This window comes from Lissotriton helveticus, chromosome 2_1 (genome assembly GCF_964261635.1).
Source record: "Lissotriton helveticus chromosome 2_1, aLisHel1.1, whole genome shotgun sequence".
NCBI classification, from domain to species: Eukaryota; Metazoa; Chordata; class Amphibia; order Caudata; family Salamandridae; genus Lissotriton; species Lissotriton helveticus.
This window is the reverse complement of record NC_136059.1, coordinates 203,496,093-203,515,422: the sequence shown is the minus strand read 5'-3', so window position 1 is coordinate 203,515,422 and position 19,330 is coordinate 203,496,093. Positions and strand designations below refer to the sequence as shown.

The window sequence follows — 19,330 nt, the reverse complement described above, 5'->3', positions numbered from 1 at the left end:
TCGGGGCCGCGGGTGTTGAAGATAATGCGGGTCTTTGGAGAGGTCTCGGGCCTTTACCTGAACCTACGCAAATCCACCCTGTGGGTCCTTGGGGGTGGTGCGGTGACGGACCCCTGGACATCGGGACTGCAGGTAGCTGCCGGCGGCTTGAAATATCTGGGGGTGTTCCTGTCAGAATCGGTGACCCTTACCTGGGAACGTAACATAATACCTGTTTGGGAGCGGGTTCAAGCGGATGTGAAAACGTGGTCTCGGATGCCCCTTACTATCTTTGGTAGGTCCGCGATCTTCAAAATGGTGGCGCTTCCGCGCCTCCTATATCAGCTGCAGAATTATCCCCACCCCATCACACCTCGGTGGTTTTGGCAAGTCAACTCTGTCTTGGGACACTTCCTGTGGGCTGGGGGGGCTGCCAGGGTGGCGCTGCGTACGTGCTTATCTACCTATGGTGGAGGACTTGCCACCTCGGACCTTCTGTCCTATTATCAAGCCTCTCACCTGCTCGTCTTAAATGACTGGTGGTACAGTGATAGCAGTGATCCGGCTTATGCCCTAGAGCGCGCATTGATGGGCGACAATACACTCCACACAATCCTCTACTCAGCCCGGCTGCGGCGGACATTGCCTAGTGTTACGAAAACGGTCTTCGCTGTGTGGCGACAGGCGCTACGTCGCGTGGGCTGGTGGGGCAGACTAACTGCAAAAACACCGCTGTGGCATAATGGACGTCTCCCCGAACTTGCCTGGCTGTCCGGATTCGACGGTTGGGACGCAATCGGGATCTCGTTGCTGGGACATGTGATGTCCGGGACTACGCTCAAATCGTTCCAGGAGCTCAGTGCGGAATTCCACATGCCCAAGACCCAGTTTTTTCGCTATCTGCAATTTAGACATGCACTGACACCCAGCATTGCCAATCTAGACTCACTTCCTGAATTTAGCCCAATTGAGGCAAAGGTCTTCATGGGCGACCTCGGGGATAAAAAGGTCTCTCGTATATACCAGACGCTGGTCACCCACTGCTCCTCCACCCTTCTTCCCCTGCGGACGGTCTGGGAGGCGGATATTGGCTCCATGGACGAAGATGATTGGAAGGGAGGCCCTAGAGTCCCCGCGGGGAACTGCCATTACAATACGGCTCAGGTTAATTCAATACAAAATTCTCCATAGGGCCTACTATACCCGTGAGCGGCTGTGGAAGGCGGGACTGATTGAGTCGCCGGAATGTCTGCGCTGTGGGGCGGCAGTAGGTACACTGCTTCATACGGTATGGTTGTGTCCTAGAATAGCTGGTTTCTGGAGAGGTGTGTGGAACTGCCTGTCTGAAGTACTGGGCTGGGACCTTCCACGCACTCATCGCCTAGGACTACTTCACATCCTTGAAGGGGTTGGTGGGAACATATATAAACGCCACTTGTTGCTATTGGGGCTAGTGTTGGCCAAAAGGGATCTAGCCCGCGCTTGGAAGGACGAGAGGGCCCCCCCCCCCCCTGTGTGCATGGAGAGTTGGTTTAGACTTTTGTATGGGTCTAGAACGACCAGTATTCGAAGCACGAGGATTCCCCCGCAAGCACTTTAAGATATGGAAGAGTTGGGCTGACTATAGGGAATTGCCACTAGATCCCCTAGCAGACCCTGAGGAAGACCCCTAGACACACACCTTCGAATGGGGGCCTGTGAAATGCATCATATCTGCCACACCACGACCAAGCGCTGACGCTCCTTCTACACACGTGCACAGGGTTAGGGAGGGATAACGGGGAGGTAGCAGGGAGTTGGGTGGTGGGAGTTCGGGGGGTAGGGGTGGAGGGGGACGTTCCTATTGTTCGTATTTGACTATACCTCTTGATTGGACTCTGGCCCTGTGATGTACATTGTATCAAAATGACTGGTGGTTTCTCCTGACTGTGGGGTGCCACGTTTATTGCTCTGCCTAAATTCACTCAAAAGCCTGTTGTGAAAAAAAAAAATGCTTGACAATGGGCGTCCCACAGTGTCTCTGAATGGTCTCCTTGCAATTGGGACAAGAGGAAGCGTCTCCCTCCCCTAGGCCTCCAGACACCATTCCTGAGAGGCCCAGGGAGGTGGGCCCTCCCATGGACCCTAATTGCAAGGTGACACTTTTCTTTAAAATGGATCACCAGGGGGCGTGGCCAAGATGGCGGATTGAGCGGACGTGTCTCGCCTCACCTCCTGCCAACGGCCCTGTAACAGCACCGGTTCCGACGCCTTTGTGCCCTCAGTCAGGGGCTTTGGGCTGACGGAACCGTTCATAGAACAGGACGGACCCAGTGAAAGCGACTGAGGCGCTGGAAGGGGCGGCGCGGGATCGCCGCAGAGCCAGAGACGCGAGGCGCCCCCTCCCCCCTCCGGCCTGGTAGCGAGGCCGCCTCGGAGTGGAGGACGGGGCCGAGCAGCGCACCCCCTTCGGCGGCGGCCGAGCGTGGCCAGCGGCGGGTGTCTCCCGCGAACTTCGGGTGCCACCACAGGGACCCGCAACGGCAACGGAGGCTTCCGGGCTGACGGCGGAGCAGGGTACTTGGCCCAGCGGACGGCGGACCAGCGATTGGACGCCGCGGGGACCGAGTGGAAACCGAAACGGAGCCTCCGGAGGGGACTGGCCCCGGGAATAGCAGGTGGCCGAGCGGTGAGTCCTGAGTGGGGGTGTGAATAGAGGCCTGGAGCGGAGGACCCCCTCGGCGGGCATATCGGCCCGATAGCGGCGTGCTCCCCAGAGTGTTATTGACACAGGCCTAGCAGACTGTATCTCCCCTGGCAGAGGCCGTCATTGAGGGCGCCCTGACGGGCAGCAGCGGGTGGGGCCACGGACTCGGGCCCTGCCGGGCCAGACTGACTTTCCTTGCGCAGTGAGGCGTCTGCCCCGGCACAACGACAGGAGGGGCCTCGGGCTTGAGAGGTGGGGGCGCCGCAGCACAGGAGGAGACTTTCAGGGTCACTGGAGGTGGCGGCTGACTCTACAAGGGAGTGGGGCCCGTGCATGCGGGACCAGGGAACCGGCCCACAGCAGAACCACTTGAGCACGAGCCTGTGACAGGCCACACACAGGCCCGCTTGCACCGAGGACACCCTTGCAGGGGACACGGGAGAGGCTGCTCCGGCCAGTGGCGAGCCAGCGCCCATTCGACGTCACTGTGCAGATTCACACTCAAGGGGGACGCAAGCGGAGGTCCTCACACCAGCGGCACCGACAACGGAACGGCGGGATGTCGTCAGCCAGGCCTCCCAGGGGTAAAACAGTGAAAGACTTATTCGCGAAAACACAGAACCCCCCACAGAGGGACGTGGGGGCCCCGGCGCTGAAGAAGATGGACCAGACCGCCGACAGCGGGACAGAACCCATCACGAAGGCCTTTCTGGAGTCTCTCTTTGCGTCCCTACGGGATGACATACAGACCTTCAAAACAGAATTCACCAGTGAACTCCGAGAGGTGAGACGCGAGATGGACGGTATAGGGGAGCGGGTGGCAGACCTAGAAACCAAGAGCGACGACAGGGACACAGAGCTGGCGGCCCAATAGCAGGAGATTATCCGGCTACATGACCAGCAAGTAGATTTACAGCTCCACCTGGAAGACTTGGAAAATCGCTCTAGGCGCCATAATATTCGCATTCGCAATGTAGCCACGTCCGACGCCACCAGCGATGTGTTTCGCTACGCAAGGGAGCTATTCAACCAGGTGCTGGGGCTGCCGCTGGACTCTCCTTTACAGTTGGATAGAGCTCACCGGACCGGACCGTCGCGTGCGGGGACCGCTCCCCCCCAGACATCTTGGTGTGCGTTCAGGACTATCGTACCAAAGAAGAAATACTACAGAAAGCGCGCCAGAATCAATCAATAACTTTCCAAGGCACTTCCCCGCAGTTATTTCAGGACTTGTCTGAGCTCACGCTCCACAAGAGTCGACTCTTCAAGCCAGTCACGACCTACCTGCAGCAGAACAGCATCCCATACAGCTGGGGCCACCCATTCCGTCTAGTTTTCAAACTGGAGAACAAACAATACCAGATGCGTTCGGTAGCAGAGGCCTGCACACTGCTGGGGATTGAGAAGCCAGATGACGAGGCCGATGCCCGGGGATCAGCACCGGGCGCGGACGGAAGAAAGTCGCAGTGGAGCCATCAGAGAAGGAGGAGACGAGTCAAGAAGCCCCCAGCGACAGAAATCGAAGCAGGTCAGCGCTCTGCTGTAGAGGCCGTGGCCACGGACAGCGGTACCGGTCCCACGGGATGAGAGACGCTCTGCCAACTAATGTCTTGAGGGTTCGTTCTGGCCGCATGGCCGTTGGCGGGAAGGCTCTCCCGAACAGACTAGTAAGACTATCTTACACTTTCCTTTATTTCTTCTACTTTTTCTCCTTGGATGAGAGACAATGACTTTTTGCAGTTGTTGGGGGGAGGGGGGTGGGGGGGGAGTTGGGGTTGGCGAGGGACATTGGTCCAAAGTGCGTTTACTGGCAGAGGCGACACTGGGTGACTATGGACGTGTCCAATTCCCAAGTGCTGTAGTTGGTGAGGGGGTCGGGGGGCGTGTTGGGGTTGGGGGGACTGGGGGGGCAGGGTAGGTGGGGGGTGTCGAGGGGTTTGGTGTTAGTCCGTGGTGGACAGGGATGGAAAGGTCTGCTGTCCTGGCGGGTTTGCAGCACATGTGGAGGTTTGGCAGCTGGGTATCACAGGCGGGAGGGTTGGGTCCGATACTATGGCAAAAGGGGGGGTCCTGGTCCTGTAGATGGGGTTGGGTGACTTAATTGTTCTCACGTTGAACGGTGAAGCGTAAAGCAGTCCTACTGTTCCTTGAACAGTCCCAGGCGGACATTTGCCTCCTTCAAGAAACGCATCTGCTGGCAAGAGATTGCCACCGCCTTCAATCTAATAAATTTCCCCACCAGTTTTACTCTTCCTGCCCGGACAAGAGAGCAGGAGTAGCTATACTAGTTGCACGGAAGTTTAAGGGCAAGGTTTTGGGTAAAGTCGCAGAAATTAAAGGTAGATTGTTAGTATACAGGTTTACACTTGGCAACATGAACTACACGATTGGCTCCATTTATGGGCCCAACGAGGGGCAAGAGAAATTCCTGCATGGAGCCTTGGCCGAGGCCACTGATTCGATAGATCGTCATTTCTTGCTGGGGGGAGATCTCAATCTAGTCTTTGATAACCAGTTAGATAGATCTTGCCAGCGCACTAGTCAGGTGGGGGCGCTTTCGCAGGCGGGGGTGCTCCGTCTGAAGGATCTAGGGCTAGTGGATGCTTGGCGCGCGCTTCACCCAGGGGCACGGGACTACACATACTTTTCGGCAGCACACAAAACATATGCTCGCCTGGATTACTTGCTTGTCTCAATGTCCACACAATCTCTTGTCACGGATGTTGACATTGGCACAACGTCTCTCTCTGATCACGCGCCAGTCACCATCACTCTTACTGGACCGTCGACACTACGGACGGATAGAGTGTGGCGGCTTCGAGACTCGTTGCTCCACAAGGCGGAAACGGTTGCCACGATCCAGAAGGCGATACAAGACTATCTCTCGCACAATAGTACTGGGACACCACTTTGGCCACCCAGTGGGCGGCAATGAAGGCGGTGTTACGGGGTGAATTCATCTCCCTCTCAGCAGCGGAAAATGCGGATCGCCAACTTAAAAGGGACGAACTCACCCGGAAGACCAGGGAGTTAGAACAGATCCACAGACGGACGGGGGCCCCTCGAATATGGCGCCAGTTGAAAGTTGCTCGTCAACAACTGGCGGCCTTAGATTTAGACAGGGCGGAATACGCGGCACTGAGACTCAAACATCTCTACTACACTGGTGGTGACAGGTGTGGGCGCCTTCTGGCACACAAGCTGCGCACAGTTACACGGAACCGGGAGGTCAGGGAGCTGCGGGGAAGAGACGGTCTACCTGTCACGGAGGATCGGGCGATAGCCAAGGCCTTTAGTGACTATTACACGGAACTCTACGAGGCCAGCCCATCTGACCCGGAGGCGGAATTGGACTTCCTGGCGTCGATCCCACTGCCGACGCTGACCCAGGACCAGATTGACAGTCTGGAGACCGACATCCGCCCGGAGGAGGTTATTTCGGCTATCTCCCGGCTCAAACTGGGCAAGGCGCCTGGCCCGGATGGCTTCCCGGCGAGTTTCTATAAGACCTTCTGCGTACAGCTTGCTCCACTGCTTTCTAAGCTCTTTACCTCCTTTGCGGAGGAAGGGACGATCTCTGGAGACCTACTTGAGGCCTCCATCGCTGTTATACCTAAGCCAGGTAAGGACCAAGGGTGATTGTGTTGCGTTTCGACCCATTTCCTTTCTAAATGTGGACCTCAAGCTCTACACGGGGATCCTTGCTGCTCGGTTGGCCCTGTACATGAGGGGGCTGATCGATCCGGACCAGTCCGGATTCATACCGGAACGCCAGACCTCCGATAACACCAAGAGGGCCCTCCATCTCTTGGAAAAAGCATCTAGAGCACCGGGGGAATATATGCTGCTGGCCGTAGACGCCGAGAAGGCATTCGACCGGGTGCATTGGCCCTACTTAGAGAAGGTCCTGGTTGGGGCAGGTATGGGTCCAAAATTCAGGACCAGGGTATTGAACTGCTATAAACACCCCTCGGCCACGGTACGAGTGAACGGTAGCTCTTCGCCGCGTTTCAAGATCAAACGGGGCACTCGGCAGGGGTGCCCATTATCCCCCCTGCTGTTCGCGCTCTATATGGAGCCGTTGGCGCAATGATTCGCATGGATCCAGAGGTCAAGGGGATCAAATTCGGAGGAGACCTGCACAAGATCAGCCTGTACGCTGATGATGTTCTCCTATCCCTCGCTGAACACCGTAGCTCCCTGCCGGCATGCCTTGACGATCTGCTTAAGTTTGGTCGAGTATCAGGCTTCAAAATCAACATGACGAAGTCGGAGGCGTTAGACATTTCCTTGGATCCGGGCACTCGCGCAGCATTACAAGACAAGTTTCCTCTACAATGGGCCAAGGAGGCGGTCCCGTACCTCGGGATTCGTTTGGCTCCTTCTCTTCAGACCACGGTGGACATCAACTACTCCCACTTGAGGCAGAAAATAAGACGGGAGCTCAGGCAGTGGAAACACTATCCGCTGTCATGGCTAGGTCGGGTGGCGGCGATCAAGATGACGGTCCTAAATAAGACCCTCCTGCAGCGCTTGCAGGTAGTCCAGAATGCCGCGGCCAGATTTGTCCTGGATGCTCCTAGTCGCTCATCGGCCACTCTGGCCAGAAAAACGTTGCATTGGCTCCCTGTAGAGTACCGAGTACGCTTCAAGGTCCTGTGTATGACATACAGGGCCATTGCAAGAAACTGTGTCTCTGGAGTGGGCTCTATCATCTCCCCCTACATCCCTGGAAGGAATTTGCGTTCCTCCGGGAAATTGCTTTTGTCAGTCCCTCGGGTGCGAAGAGCAAAATGGGGTGGTAGGGCTTTTTCCACTCTAGCTCCTAAATGGTGGAACGATCTTCCCCTGGATCTAAGGTCCCTACCCTCCCTGCAGACTTTCCGCGGTGCCTTAAAAACTCGCCTTTTTCTGAAAGCCTATGTGTAATGATGATTGATTCAGACTTTCGATATTATTGTTAGGCGCCTTGATACCTGCGGGTTATTGTTTTTTGCGCAATATAAATTTTTATCAATCAATCAATCAATCCTCCCCCAAATCCTGTATATTTTTTGCACCATACCCCTTACCCCTCCCAGGGGATGGATCAAGCAAACACAGTCAGAGCTCTCACAATTTATCTGGAACGGGAGGAAACCCCGCCTGAAGGCTCAGATAGCGATGCTTGCCCCGGAACAGGGCGGGATAGGCATCCCGGACCTGGCAACATACTTTCAGGCGTCACAGCTACGCTTTTTGGCGGAATGGGTCCGCTGGGAGTCCGGGAAACACTGGTTGTTTCAGGACCAGGCGATGGCCGGGTGGACCCTGCAGGAGATTCCGTTTATGCACCGTATGCATAGGCCTCCCAATCTTTACGCATCATTCATCACGCGTGTCCCGCTTGAGATATGGGATCGGGTGGGAGTCGCTCTTGGTCTTACCACCTTGCCTTCGCCGCTCACGCCCGTCCTTGACAACCCTGACTTCCAGCCGGGGATGGATAAGAAGGCCTTCGAGCGTTGGAAGCCGGCGGGCTGTCAGGCTCTATGCCATATGTACGGGCCGGAGGGAGTTGTCCCCTTCCTACAGTTTCACCAGGAGTATGGTCTTTCCGAGTCTGAAAGGCACAGATACTTCCAGGTCAGACACTGGGCCCTTAACCCCACGATCAGAATTACAGCAGATAGACGGATGACGGACTTTGAGCGCTGGCTGATTTCACGGAAGTATGACAAGCAACTGATCTCAGACCTATATAAAACACTCATGCTCAAACACAAGTACACATACAGCGCGAGTAGGGTGCGTTGGGAGCGGGAACTGGGGAGAACTCTCTCACACAAGGAATGGGATGGGATATATCACAGAGCGCGACATTCGGCCTACCATATGGGGCTCACGGACACGCTCACGAAAGTGGCGACCTATTGGTATTACACTCCGGAGCGCCTCTATGAGATGGATAGCAGTAAGGATCCGCTATGTTGGCGGGGCTGTGGTCAGCTGGGGACATTAACGCACATTCTTTGGGATTGCAAGTTTCTGCAGGACTACTAGCGTCAGGTCTTGAGCGATGTAGATGCCCACTTTGATACGGACATTCCCCGCTTCCCGGCGTATGTCATTCTGGGGCTGCCTAATGCCTTGACTTATCCACGGAGGTCTAGGAGGGGCCGCTTGATAGCTATTGCGCTGGGGTCAGCGATGCAGAATATCTTGGCGCACTGGCGGTCGGCGCAGATCCCTACGCGCCAGGGCTGGCTCCACCGCCTCTGGACAGTCCTGGGCATGGAACGGCTCTCCCTAGTTACGGCAGGTGAGGGAGACAAGTACACGGAGCTTTGGAAACCATTCTTGTCCCTCTTGTCGTCCGAATTTGTGGAAGTAACATGACCAATGTATCTGAGACTGCTGCGGTTAACCGATACAGTCCAGGCAGGGGAACAGGGAGGACCCGCCCGAAAGTAGCGGAGGTGCAGGAGAAGGGCTGACGACCGGACCATGGACCACCTGAGGGATGGGAGGGGAGGGAAAGTGGGGGGTTTGTTGGGGTTGTTCTGGGGTCGGGGGGGGAGGTTGGGTTTTTACGTAGGAGTGGTTGTTGGGGTCTCGGGCGGGGAGGGTTGTTCAATTGTATGTCACAGACAAGGATGCACCTGCACCTGGCGGACTATGCAGCCTCTAGAGACGGGGAGTGGCGACTCGGACTGGGGCACAGAGAGCAGCGAGTCCCAGTTTCTTACCTTTGTTTTTCCACCGGGTGGGAGCAGGTTGCTATGCCCAGATGAGTTTGCAATCGCCCTGTTTTTCAACGCGGCCGGCCCAACTGGGTTGTAGGCGGCTTGCTGTGTATAACTGCCCCAGGTAACTGAGAACGGTGCCGTAACCCCTATTCAATGCCTTGTTTTGCACGTTGCTCCTCGGCGTGGTGAGTGATTATACATGGCTGTTTTGCATCCATCCTGTCTTGACATGCTCAATAAAAATATTTAATCCTAAAATGGATCGCCAGCGAAACAACAGGACACACCACCAGTGTGGGGCCCTGGTGGGCTGAGTGCAAGACCCTGAGCAGCTGCCCACACTGCCCATGCCTAGCGCCGGCCCGGACTATATCCCAATACAGTGATGCTCAATTTAGCCGATCTCTGCTCTGACCTTGGAGGAAGAAAAGCTAATCTTATCTTGCAGCGATTTGACCTTCTGACCCGTAACTTTTAAAGCGCAAGAGTTCAGCTCACTGAGCCACCTCCCCTAAACAGCAGCTCACGCCAGCACTCTGGCCACTTCATAGAGCCAGGGGTGGTTTGAAGAAAGGAGTGCACCCCAGCCCATTCACCTCGGTCACATTCTGAGTTGATGAGCTCCATGTCGGTGCAGCCCTTCCTGCGACCGAAGCCCGCCGCCTCCGGCCTGAGATGGGACAAATGAGGCTAGAATGATAAAAAAAAAGAACACTTTGGAGATTTTTTATTAAACAAAAGCTCTTTTGTTTGTCCACCCCCATATCCCCTCTCCGGGCGCTGTATCTAGTATCTACACCTAGAAAGTCAGGTATGAATTGTTGCTGTATTTTTCTCTAATATGGCAGTGCCTAGTGACAGCCAGTGTGGGTGGACTCCACTCCAGCATGCGAACACAGCAGGTGGCCTGTAACCGGATGCCCGGTAGACCACGTGCATCCACTTGGTGACTATGGGATAAAATGCAAGATCTATTACATAAATAAAAAACATTGCCATTTACAATTCCAATAGATCAAACTCCTACAAATGCGAAACTCATTGCATTTCCAATGCTTGTTTTTTTATTACAAAGGTAGTCAATCACTATAGGATACATATACTCTGCAACCTCTGTGCTCCATGTCAGGCTTAGAAGCATGTTTTTGAACTGCATGACCTCAAGGTTAGACTAGGAGTCTACTGGGTCATCGGTAAAGAAAGCCTTTGCACTGATTCAGGGGCCTAATAAACAAAGAATTTTGCAGTCGCTAATTCGCAATTCACAAAAATCACTGAGTTTGCGACCGCAACATTTGTAATGTACAAAACACGTTTCACAACAGACTTGTGAAATGGGTTTACTGACCCATACTGAGGCATAATTTGTAAAGGGCGTAAAAGGAGCGCGCCTTCCCAGCTGCTACTCGGCTCGTGATGGTCAATTCCGGTTGCAAACCTTTGTACAGTTACCTACAACTCAAAGGAGGTGGTACCTGATTTACAAAGGGGAAGCGGCTGGCTCATTCCCGCTTTGGGAATCATAGCCTCAGGGGAGTAGTTAGTGGCCTAGGGGACCACTACCTCCTCCCTCTGATGTTTTCCACAAAAAAACATTTTTAAAGCAGCACCAAGAGAAAAAGAGAAATGCAACCAAATGGATGATGGTCTGCTGTTGAAAGCTAGTCACCATCATCACTGTATTTGTAGTCAATGGCAGGGGGTCGCAATGTGCACCACTGCCCAAATAATATTTATTATGTAAGATGTTTTGCGACCCCCTGCGAATAGAGATTTTGTGAATCGAGCTAGAAGTATACAGATCGGTTCCCAAAATGTAATACTGGTGGTAAAATTTCAGTGAGCAATTTGTGACTACTTCATGTGGCCAGTACATTAGTACCTCTCATCTTAAATGCTAATAATTTCCTGATTCATCATTTCTAAAAGTTCTCTACTAAGTTATATCAAAGTTGACTGAAAACAGAGGTAGAACATTCTCCAATACACAACCGCATGCATTGGTCCTCTAAAAGTGTGTAACAATGTTAATGCTATAAAGTCCAGCCTTTTTAGTTGCATCCTGGAACTTGTAGTCCTGGTTTAATAAAGGATGAATAAAAATACAAGTACTAAAATGTGAAGAAAAAACCTGGACCGAAGCAGTTAGTCATGCATGACCACGGAAACTTGGCCAGTCTGCATATAAGCGAGAAGGGTTGAGGTGTATAGCTGATGAGAAGGGGCATGGAGGGAACACATGGGAACAGCAAGCCAGGGGAAGGAAACTGAAGTATCAGCTAAGGTAGGGAATGATAATGGAGTTACATTCCCCTAGTGCCCGAATAATGCTTCCCTTTGTTGCTTCTTCCTCACCACCATTTGTCTACAGAACTTTTCGAAAAAAATATGCTGATGCGTGCTCCATGCCTCCTCCACACTGAAATGTTCATAAACAGGCAAGTTTGTGTTCCTGCCGCAAACTACCTGTGATTTCTATAGCGTTAGCGTACCTAAACAAAGTACATACAGCTGATGAAGAAAGAGGATGTCATCGGAGGCTGTTGTTTTTCCTGCATAAACAACAGTGTCTCAACTGGTATTATTTAGAAAGACAAATAATGAGGCATGTATAACACATTGCAGGAAAAAGAAAGAACAGAGACTCATAATTCATTGGAACGTGCCGAAGGCATCTTGTATTTTGATGAATATATACAATAAATGGAACAAGAAAAACGAGGGTAAAGGAAGATTAAGTAACAGTTGTATCAGCACTGTACGTGATTAAAACAACGTGAGTAACCGGTGGCTATTTGTGACACGTGATCGTGACCCAATGGTGAACAGCGCAGGTGACAAAGTGGAAGAACAGAGGTGGCGCAAAATATGAACGTGGTGTTTATATACAAAGATTATGAATTTATGGTCCACAGGTAGGGAATTACAAGAGCTTGTACAGATAAATGGTTTGGGTGGATCACAATAGGAGGCGTCGAAAGTTGCGCTGAGGTGTTGTTTTTACTGCATCATCCCTTGTGGGACAGTTGGACCATGAAAATTCTGTACCGGAAGCTGGAAGGTTTTTTCAGAGAAGTATAGAAACAGATTCTGCTGATTCCAATAAGGAAAGGAACGTCGTTCCCAATAATTCCTGCCCGTTTCAACCTTTGTATGTGGCCAGCTGGCATACTTAGAATGAACACATCTTGCAGTGTTAAGTAGGGGTGGGCGGAATTTGCGTAGTCACGCTCCGCAAAGCTCCTCAAAACAGTAAAAAATCTCCATGAGCACGCGCGGAGATCCACAAAACACATTGAATTGTTTGTTCCGCTCGTTCGCGATGCTTTTTTCCTGTTCGCGAACGATGTTTGTGTGCTCTGGGGGAAATATCCCGCGAACATGCATTTTGAAAGAGCAAACAAGCAAAATGGAATTTTTGGCAATTCCGCGTTCTCCGCTGAAAGCAAAATTACCCAAATTCCGCGAGTGGAACGGAATTTACAGCCGAGGCCTAGTGTTAAGTGAGGCATAGCGGAAATATTTGTGGCGTAGAAACTGGAACCTCTGTCCTCAGATTCACATCAACTGTAGGAATATGTGTTGGTGGTGTATGAGCCTGACACTATAGCATCTGACTGTAGTCTTACCTTGTTAATGAATTACCAAACCATGCTAGAAAAAAAGCAAATTTTAGTGGATAGCTTTCACAAAAATAAGTATTGTTGAAGGACCTCTCTCACATCTGCACAGTTTTCATATTTCTGGATTTACTTCTGGAGTCCAATTCACCAGAACTGGCTAGTCAATTTTCAGTCCATTTGAGTGGTTATTAAATTGAATAATAATGGCAAAATAAGCCCTACAAACTGTTTAGGAGTGATGGGAAAATAATTAATGCAGGCCTTTTGTTCGTTTTCTGTTGAAATATTACAAAAGCCAGTTCCATCTCCTAGAGGTATTTTAGTATAACACTGGATAAGGCCAGCATGTGAAAAAGGACAACTTGTGTTAACCACTTCTACAAACAGTAAGTCGTCTTTAGAGTGTAGTATAATTTATCAAAAGAATAATCGAGTTATTTGGTGCAGAGCAACCATACAATGGTGTGAAAGTATGAGTGGGACTAAGGGCACTGATCTCCCATTGTGTCTTCATTGGATCATTGAAAACCTTAACATAACTAATATCACTCCTTCCCAAGGCTGATAGTACATGGAGCAGATCTGATCAATCAAAATAGCTAAAACTATTGACATTTCTTAGATGTGACCGAAGTGCCGCTTCTAGATCAAAGAGTGATGTGGGAAAAATCTAAACAATCAAACAAATGTTTGCCCTCCTCGGTTAGCAGGTTACAAATCTCTATAAAATGTCCTAGTTAGCCTACAAGATCCTACACCCTAACACGGCAGAGACGGGAGGTGACGGTTCTTTTGGAACAGATTGCGGCGCGGAAATGAGGGACCTATCATAGTAACCCAGGTGCTGTATTTGAATATCTGCAACAGTATTATAAATATTGCTTTTTAACAAAGCTCGAAAGTACGATCCCTTTGGGTACAGGCTTACCTTTCATCTTCAGCGGTATCGGAGATCAAATAGGAATGAGACATTGATACTATCTAACTTTGAACGCTGATTTGACAGAATTACTGGGATTACGTCCTTCCAGCCGTTTAACTTTTTTGTATAAATTTGGACAAGTTTGAGCCTTGAGAAAGTCACAGTAGGGACGAAACACGCATTGGCTGTTTCTTGTGTTTTCTGTAACAACGACTGGACCGCTATTCACATCAAGGAGGAATGTTTATGATTGTGTTAATAAGATTGACATATTCCGGACCATGTATTGTTTGTACTAATTATAATACATAGTTTTTTCATGAAAAATAAACTAATGATGAAATAGATGAATGTACTTTTCATGTTTCCTGTGTTACAAGAAATCTTTCTTCAATCTCTTCTTTGGGCTAGACTGACAAATTACTGTCTCAAATGAAAATTGTAATATTGTGAGTGCCAGGGTGTTCTTTGTAAAAGATCCTACACCTAATAACCCTTGAATAGCTACCTAGAACACTGACCATTCTCAGAGGCTCCACCATGTTTGGAAGCAAAGCTAAAGCTTACAGGATGCTTCAAGAAAAGTATCCAGTTCTAAGGTCATATGAGACATTTAACCCCTTCGCTGCGGGGCTAATTTCCCTGCTGTGCGGGGGTATGGGTGCGGCGCCGCCGTGCTTGTGATGGGCGCCGCCGTGCTTGTGACGAGCTCGGCTCATCAGGATGCACGGTGGCGCTGTGCTCATGACGAGCAGAGCTCATCATGACCACGCCCGTTTTCGAACGTTCAGCACAGCAGGAAAATTATCCCTGCGTGGAAGCATTGCGGAGGTTATGATGAGCTGAGCTCGCCGTGAGCACAGCGCAACCATGCCTTATGAAGAGCTGAGCTCGTCATAAGCACGGAAAGTGTTAAGGAAGTATTTAACGTTATCCATTAGACTAGCTCACTCCTCCTATCAACTTAAGCACTTCCTGAAAATCCCATTCGAGAAACACCTCGACCAGCCTCTACACATACCCTGTTACTCTACTGGCACCTGAAAATACACTGGGATCCGACCTTGAGGCCTATAAATACTAAACTGAGCATTAATCTTAAGGCACAATTTGAACTAAAGGTAATAACATTACAAGCAGCTAGAAATTGGTATTGGACAAAATCTATAGAAAGTAAGCTCCCGCGCCGAATGCGAATGAGCATGAAACACAATTTCCACCTGTGATCGCGGTGTTGAAACCCTACAATTGGTAACCTTCTCTTATTTGCTGCTTCAACATGTTGATTGCTAAACGTTTGCTAATCCTCCCAGAGGATGGTGTTTGCTCAACACACAGATGAAGCAATGATAAGTGCGCAATTCCACATTTACGTTTGCACTAAGCTCCTTTGTTAACGGGTTTCAATTCCCCAAGGTATCAAAATGATATTAGCTACCAAATCTTTGGCACCTAAATATCCAAATAATGTGAGATGCTCTGACACACTCTGGGGCCTAATTGCCGTCAATATAGCTCTACAAATAAATAGATTTAAAAAAACACGAGTGACTACAAGGACAGGGCTTGTATTAACTCATTACAGCGAAAACCATGTAGTAATCTGCATTGAGAGGCCAAAAGTGTGACTGTGCTTATGGTGAGGCTAGGCAGCTATGTCCTCTCCAGACTGAATGGCTTCCAGAAGGACATTACAATGGATGCCCTGCTGCTGAGGAGAGTTCCAGTTACTGTTGGATGGTTTGGCCCATCTGTGTCCTTATCTTCCACCTCTTCCTTTGTGTTTCATTAGGCACGCGTCTGTTATTTGTACCTGTCCAGCTGCATTTATACAAGTCAACCGTGCGGCCACTTAGCTTGTATTTCTGCCCACACATACCAGAATAAATTGCTGATGGATTTTGATAATTGTATATAATTAGCTCAAAATTAGTTAATTAGAAGAAAAATGTTTTCCCGATCCCGATTATAACGTTTAAGTGTCGAATATGACTGTCTCGCTTGAGCAAGTTTAATGTTTAAAATGTGGCTCAATTTTTTATATGTACGCCATTTGACGACATTCAATTTATTTTAACCTAGGGGCTAGGCGGTTGATTGGGACAATGATGAGAAGATAATTGTAATTAACTGTTTTATTATCTGAGGATTATGATTATTTCCAATATCGCAGGCGCCGGAGCGTGCAACAGAAAAAAATATTTAGTTCCTTTGCGACAAAAACTGTGAATGTGGGACAAAAGCAGTATATTGCGTTACAAAAAAGGCGTAGTTTATATTTTCGCTATAGTTCTGTGTTTTTAAGGAACTGATAATGGAAGTGCACCTCCCTGAAAAAACAGTTTTCCAAAACCTAAGCTTTAGTGCACCTATCTCCAACATAGATCCAGGATGGCAATAAGCATGGCAGATATTCAGAATAAACACTCTAAAAATGAATTCTGTTTAGACTCAGATTGGATTGCATGCATCACACGTCACGCAGCACCTCAGGGAGCTACACTGGCTACCAACACACAAGCGCACACAGATCAAACTTCTCACTCCCACCTTCAAAGCACTACTACACAACAGTGGCCCAGCCTGCCTCGCTAGTTGCATCTCCTTTCACAAACCATCCAGATGGATGGAAGGAAGGCTTTTAATACCAAGCGAATCCGCAGGAAACTAGAGTTCTCTGATCTCCACCTCTCCCAGATAGCCACCTCAACCCAGAAGTGATGCGCCAGCCACCACTGTCAAGCTCCGGGTGGAGAGGGGTCTGCCATTGGGCAAATCATGGCTCATTCAGTTTGGTGACATTGTCACAGAGAACGTATCGGTAACGGAGATAAAAGAAGACACCATGTCCCTACAGAAATGGGACACAACAAATAAATTAGGCAAAAAGCCATTTCAAAGAATGTTTCATGTTGCACACAACCGCATGTGTTGGAATATTGTGGTTTTAATTTAAATACATTATACTCACCAAAAATAACTTTATGCTGGAGGATATTAATGTGGATTTGAAAGTATTGTGATATGCATTTGGAGTACAAAAATTGAATTACCTCTAAAATAATTTGGAAATGACGGCACTTACAATGGTTAGTTATTACACTGAAATCAGTTTGAAGGTTATGAAGTAGCAAAGCAGTTATACTTTTAGATATGCCAGCGGCTTGGTTATAAATGAGCTTAGCTCTCTACTACAAAAGTCACATGCTATTCAGCTTCAACGTTGGGGAAGGCCTTACATACTTTGAGATGTTGAACACATTTGTGAAACAGCTCAGTAAGCATAGTCTGAAAAAACTTGACCACAAGCAATATTTTTGTTGCTTTTTTAGAACGTTTTATTTGACATGTTTCAAAAGAATCAGCTAAAATATATGCACTAGTCATATAAATAGATAAGGCAAGATTTTTCGCAGTTAGCTGCAATCATTAAACTAAACTTAACTAGATTCAGCCAATGTTTAATGAGCATAAAGACGATCATTCTAAATCTAAAATAACTTTGTATTTTATTTTTGAATGCCAACCTGATGAAGAGTAATATAAATTACCTTTGTCCAGAGCATGTGCCATTCATTACTGACATATGTCTTCCTTGTTTCGCGAATGCTTCGTCGGGGATCATGACTTCAGTTTCCATAGCATTTTGATGCTTAAACCTAATGGGAACATACATATAGATATAATATATCCATACAGGATATCATCAAAGTAACCAAGACATTACACAAGTTTTCTCTGATCAGAAGACATTTATGTACAGTTTTTTTTCTAAGCAGACAGACATATTTACCTATAAAGTGTTTTCACTTTACTGCTAAGGTAAGCTATCACCACCTTCCAAGTTGAAGATTTGGCATGGGTTAGGAGGGCACCATCTGACCACTACATTGATCCTGCAATCACATCAGTTCAGTCAGCAGCCCTAATAGGACCAGGATGAGGAAGATCAAGGAGGACCACATTGTCACTAATAAGAGATGGCGTCTATATTGCACATGCAAATAAGATGTGGGAAAGCATCACGAGATTTTGATATGCTTCTTAGGGGTATGGGAAGAGTTTCTGAGCCATCCTCGAGAACTGCAAGACTGTTTCAATTAAAATAAAGTTCCAGTCACTGTGAAGTTTCCATTGGGAAGGAATTGAGTTACACCAGACATGTGGTCGGAATTGACAGAGTCGAGAGAGTCAAATTCAGTGGTTGTCTGACCTCCCTCTGGTTGAAGTTCAAGCCACAGTCTGCTACAACAATCACTAAGTTTGTCTTAAGTAGAACAAATCTCGGCTATATGGATGAATGTGAACAACAAGAGTTTTTAATGAAGAAATACTAATGAATAAAACATTATACAAAACTGAAAATTGACGAATCAGACAGTTTCTGTGCGAAAAGTAATTCTGATAAACGTTAAATGCCAAAAGGACCCAATAATGCAATTTGGATGTTAGCACATACTCTGCCTTTTCAAGTTGGGGGGGGTGGGGGGGGTCTCTTGTTAGTTTCCTCACCTCAATACCTGAAACACATTTTACCGGCTGCGCCGATACTACTCTGATATGTTGCCAACGTTTCAAAGGTCGGTCTCAGTCAGAACTCTTGCATTTTGCCCGTCTCAAAAGCTCTGCTGAAGTGAGTTTTCACCCAGGACCTCAATGACTGTTTAAGTTAGAAAGATTCTCAACCAGCTCCACGGTTCCTAAGACCAATCTCTTTCAGAAGAGACAAATGCGTAGGATTCATCCATCTCTTTCCTGTACCCATCACTCCCTTGTTGCAGATCTCTCATCTCACCTCGTCTGGACTATGAAAATGTATAATCATATATCTGCTGCATTTATACAGCTACATGTATGTGATTCAAGTAAAGAAACATTAAGAACTGCTGTTCGGACCTACAATTATGGTGGAAATCCTGACGGATATTTTGAAAGTGAGCACCAATCAGGGCACTCTACTCTGCTTAAAGTTCCTGTTATTAGTCGGAATAGACCTGTCGAGGTACAGCTCTCAGCCACCTGGCACTTGCAACTTCAAAGTCAGTATATTTCAAATTTCAATAAGCTATACAACCTGGATTTTCCAGTGGTCGGAGTCAAGCAAAACCACAACATGTAGGCTTGGTAAAGGGATTTTTTTACATAAAACAGTACACAATTTTTATAAAATGTAAAACAGGTTAAAAAAGCGAACGATGAAAAGAACAGTGGCAAGAGCTTGAAAAAAGGAAGAAATAAGATATGAAAGGAAATTCTGGAACTGGTTCCAAACCTATGTGATCTTTAGCAGGTTCAAACCACCAGAAAGAAGGAGTGGACCAGCAACTACATTGGTTGCGTATCCTTTAAGAAATGCAATACCTATTTTCTAACTCCATGGCTAATGTAATTG

General features: G+C 48.7%; 1 protein-coding gene across 1 annotated transcript in view; it reads right to left on the bottom strand.

Moving 5' to 3' along the window:
- KIAA1328 (KIAA1328 ortholog) overlaps nucleotides 1-19,330 on the bottom strand; it is a 968,289-nt gene that overhangs the window by 385,485 nt on the left and 563,474 nt on the right. Inside the window, exon 8 of the mRNA XM_078674730.1 lies at nucleotides 17,490-17,597. Coding sequence (XP_078530856.1) covers nucleotides 17,490-17,597 — 108 coding nt within the window. The remainder of the gene's footprint in view (nucleotides 1-17,489; nucleotides 17,598-19,330) is intronic.